The sequence below is a fragment of the Sphaeroforma arctica genome, assembly GCF_001186125.1.
Source record: "Sphaeroforma arctica JP610 unplaced genomic scaffold supercont1.585, whole genome shotgun sequence".
In the NCBI taxonomy this organism is placed as follows: Eukaryota; class Ichthyosporea; order Ichthyophonida; genus Sphaeroforma; species Sphaeroforma arctica.
In genome coordinates, this window is record NW_014039973.1 from 10,322 (window position 1) to 14,571 (window position 4,250).

The window sequence follows — 4,250 nt, forward strand, 5'->3', positions numbered from 1 at the left end:
TACACATGTATTAGTATACATTTTTTCACACAATGTATATCTACCTATATATGTATATATATATAGATGTATATATGGAAGTCCATATATATATAGATGTATATATGGAAGTCCATATATATATAGATGTATATCTGGAAGTCCATATATATATAGGTTTATATATACTTATATATATATGTGTGTGTGTGTGTATATATTTGTGTGTATGTATAAGTATATATATATATATATACATATATACAATTGTATGTGTATGCATGCCTTGTGTCTATGTTTGTGTGAGAAGGAGTGATTTTGTGCGTGTGCGTACGTATATGTATGTATGCATTTATTATATGCATCTATATATATATATATATATACTGGCCTTTTGTTTTACCAGAATGTACATCTAGTGCGACATTTATCTCCAGTTCATATACATATGTTTATGTATATATTATAATATATATATATAAGTATATGTATTTATATATCTATATCCATGCTATATGTATATATATATATGTATTTATATTTAATTGTTCGTAGACACATACGTTACGGCGTTAGCGATAGTATTTACAAAGGAATTACCTTTTTACATTTAATAAATAGATACACATATGACTATGTTAAATGCATGATATATCGCATGCATGAAGAACACAACACTCGCTATGGAAGAATACCTCTACAATTGAAATAGAGCTTGTACTCCGATTTATTGTTTCCTGATAACATCACTCTAGATAGCTCTTACTAGACTCCATACTGTATCAGACATACGGGTAGCGTACTAAATTGTTTTCGAGCATCTAATTAATGGTGATAGCGCGGCCGAACCACTCGTCTTCGGCAAGCTTATCTGTGTCACCATCTTGAGCGATATTGTAGATACCAGATTTGGAGTCATCATACGCAGCTAGGTTACCTTCGAAGATACTGTCGGCATCGAGCTGGACCATACCCTCCAACTGCGTGTTAGACCACATGCTCCACACTCCACCGACAGTGGAAGCTACGTTGTTCTGGAAGATACCATCCAAGTACATCTTGCCACCCGAAGTATGTATGTTAGTGGCGATGGCGCCTCCACGTCCCTGAGCAGTATTGCCAATGAAGGAGCCGTTGAAGATAGCAGTGCCTGAGGCCTCGATCTCAAGCACACGAAATGCACCAGCTCGTGAACCGTATCCATCATCGATGGCGTGATTCTCAGAGTAGTAACCATCCACAATGAGAGTACCAAGCACTCCCTGTACATTAACGGCGCCACCTTGGTTGGCGGAGTTGTTCTCGAAGGCAGCTGTGAACTTTACATCTCCCTCCATGTAGTCCAGGTAAATGGCACCACCTCCGCTGTGCAATGATGCATCGGGATAGAATGCACTGTTGTTCTTAAACGAGCCAGCGATGCGGATCTCACTGCCCTCGGGTAGATAGACAACGGCAATAGCAGCTCCACCTGCATACATTTCCATCTCAGATGTGCTCATGTTCAAGCTGTAGAAATAACAGTTGTCGTCAACCGTAAGTCCCTTGGTGGATCCGATGAAAATTCCTACACCAGGTCTTTGACTGTACATATCATGGATCCACACGTTAGTCAAGTTCATGGTCACTTTCTGGTCAGGTGCGTCAGTGACACTACCAAGAGAGTGGAATGCTGCAGCTGAGTTGTCACCCTTGCTGGTGATAGCCAAGTATAGGAAGTTCACTTCCTGTTCATCCTCATTCACAGCCTCGAAGATAGCTCCATCAACCTCATCGAAAGTGGCGATAATCTGAGCCCGCTCGTCATCACAAAGCACACCGCTGAAGGACAGACTCTTTGTAAATTGAATAGGCGCGTCTACCTCGATATCACCACCAACAAAGATAGTGTCACCATCTGATGCAGCTGTAATGGCTTTCTCAATCGACGAGTAGCATACCTTGTCGAGTACTGCCCCATCACAATCACAGGCTCCCTCGGTGTCGACTGGTGGTAATGAGCCGGATTCGGTACAGCAGTAGTCTGATTTACAACTTTTAAGATCTCCGCATGCGCCGGGGTACTCGCAGCACTTCTTGTCGTCGTCTAGCTCGTAGCCCACGGAACAAGAGACTCCGTGTTTCTCCTGGCATTTGACGGTGTAGTCTTGTGGTTTGGCAGAAGGCGATGGATCGGGATAAGAACCACTGTCAGTGCAACAGTAACTCTCGGTACAGTGACTCAAATCGGCACACTTGTCAGACCAACGACAGCACTCCTTTGTTTTGTCAACCTCTTCACTACTGCTGCATTTGAAGCCACCTTCAGACTTCTTCACAGCACAGTTGATATAGTTATCGACCGGCTCGTAACTTGGCGTGGTTGAAGGTGAAGGATGGGGAGTTGGTGTGGGGGTGGTCTCCGTGCAACAGTAGGAAGAAGTACACTTGTGTAGACCTCCGCAGCTCCAACTGTATCGGCAGCACGACTCGTCGTCCTGAAGCTCATCACAGCCTAAGGGACTTTCGATATTCTTAATCGCACAAGTGATGTAGTCACTGTCGGGGACAGTTGAGGTGGGCGTGACAACAGCTTTCATGGATGTGCTAGGAGAGGCGGATGGTGTGATTGATACGACTGGCCTTGATGTCTCGCTCGCTGACGGAGAAGGAGATGCTGTCTCGCTCGCTGACGGAGAAGAAGATGCTGTTTGTGTGGCTGTTGCAGAGGGCGTAAAAGTGACTACTGGCCTCATTGACTCGCTGGCAGAAGGAGAAGGAGATGCTGTCATTGTAGCGACAGGTACATCTGACGACGATGCCGTTGGTGTAAGCTCGGGTACTTCCGAAGACGATGCTGTGGGTGTAGCCTCAGGTACTTCCGAAAATGATGCTGTGGGTGTAGCCTCAGGTACTTCCGAAGTTGATGCTGTGGGTGTAGCCTCAGGTACTTCCGAAGTTGATGCTGTGGGTGTAGCCTCAGGTACTTCCGAAGACGATGCTGTGGGTGTGGCCTCAGGTACTTCCGAAGACGATGCTGTGGGTGTAACAGTGACAGGTACATCTGAAAGAGATGCACTTGCTGTAGCAACAGGCAGCATTGTCGCGACAGAAACTTCGGAAGAAGATGCTGTAGCGAAAGGTGACGGTGTCACGGCTAACGGTGTCACAACAGGTATCTCCGAAATCGAAGCCGATGGTGTAGCAACAGGTACCTCTATATTTAATGCCGTTGGTGTAACGGCAATCACTTCAGGTGAAACTGAAGCTTCTGGTGTGTCAATTACAAGGACTGGTGTGTCAATTATACTATCTAGTGTGTCAATTACACTTTTTTCTGTGTCAATTACACTGTCTGGTGCGTCAATTGCAACATCGGTCAACCCCGCAGGGTTTTGCGCCATCGCAATGGCAGCAAGAGCTACCATAGTTACCATTTTGTGGACTCTCATCGTGTTAGGAATCAAGTTGGTTGTAATACAATAGTTTTGAAATTTACATACAAAATTGCACTGGCTTATATAGGACGAGCCAATCCATATCTGATTGCACAATTTTATTTCAGACTCGCATTTGGTGCATATCACTTTCTTTTTTAGTCCCTGTCTGAGCGTCTGAGTCTGAGTATCGCATGGCTTCATCTCGATTGCTCTCTCTCTCTCTCTCTCTCTCACTCTACTCTCTCCTAGAGTAGTAAAATAGTGCAAAGAGGTGTTTAAATTAGTTTTCTGTCCTTGTCACAGGTTCAGAGTGTTGTGCGATCGCACATAAGAAGTGAAGAGTTTATTCTTTGCTGTGTATTTCAGTTTTACTATTGGTTTCCAACCATTTTGTAGTAGAATAAATATTCAGACCTGTTCTTTTTTAAACGTTGTGCAAATGCTCTCATCACCTCGCATGCTTTCTACATATTATATTTGTTTATTCTACTAACAATTAAAAACAATCTAACGTACAGACGTTATCTTTTTTGTTTTTATGACTAATTATTGTATTTAGTTTAAAAAAGATGATCGTTGTACATAGCACTTGTCTGTAGGCTGAGCTATAGGCGGTATGCAGCTGACTAGCTGGTTCTTTTCACAACAAGTTTCTAACTTTCCATATATTTATGTATTACAGTAAAATAGTATCCATCAGGCATCAGCTTTTGTTCAAATAAAGAATCTAAACTGTTTTTAAGAAGACCTATAGATGACTAAACCACAAAAGTATGTGAACTTGTGTCTTGCGACAATGCGACCTAAAGACTATAGACTATATCCTACTCTAGTAGTAGATATATAAGTAGA

The 4,250-nt window shown here is 42.8% G+C and overlaps 1 protein-coding gene across 1 annotated transcript; it reads right to left on the bottom strand.

The window, feature by feature from the left end:
• Positions 1–656: 656 nt before the first annotated feature.
• On the bottom strand, positions 657–3,489 carry SARC_07408 (hypothetical protein). Its single transcript, XM_014298657.1, has one exon. It carries the CDS (start codon positions 3,408–3,410, stop codon positions 801–803), a length of 2,610 nt encoding a protein of 869 aa, XP_014154132.1. The 5' UTR covers positions 3,411–3,489; the 3' UTR covers positions 657–800.
• Between the last annotated feature and the right edge of the window lie 761 nt (positions 3,490–4,250).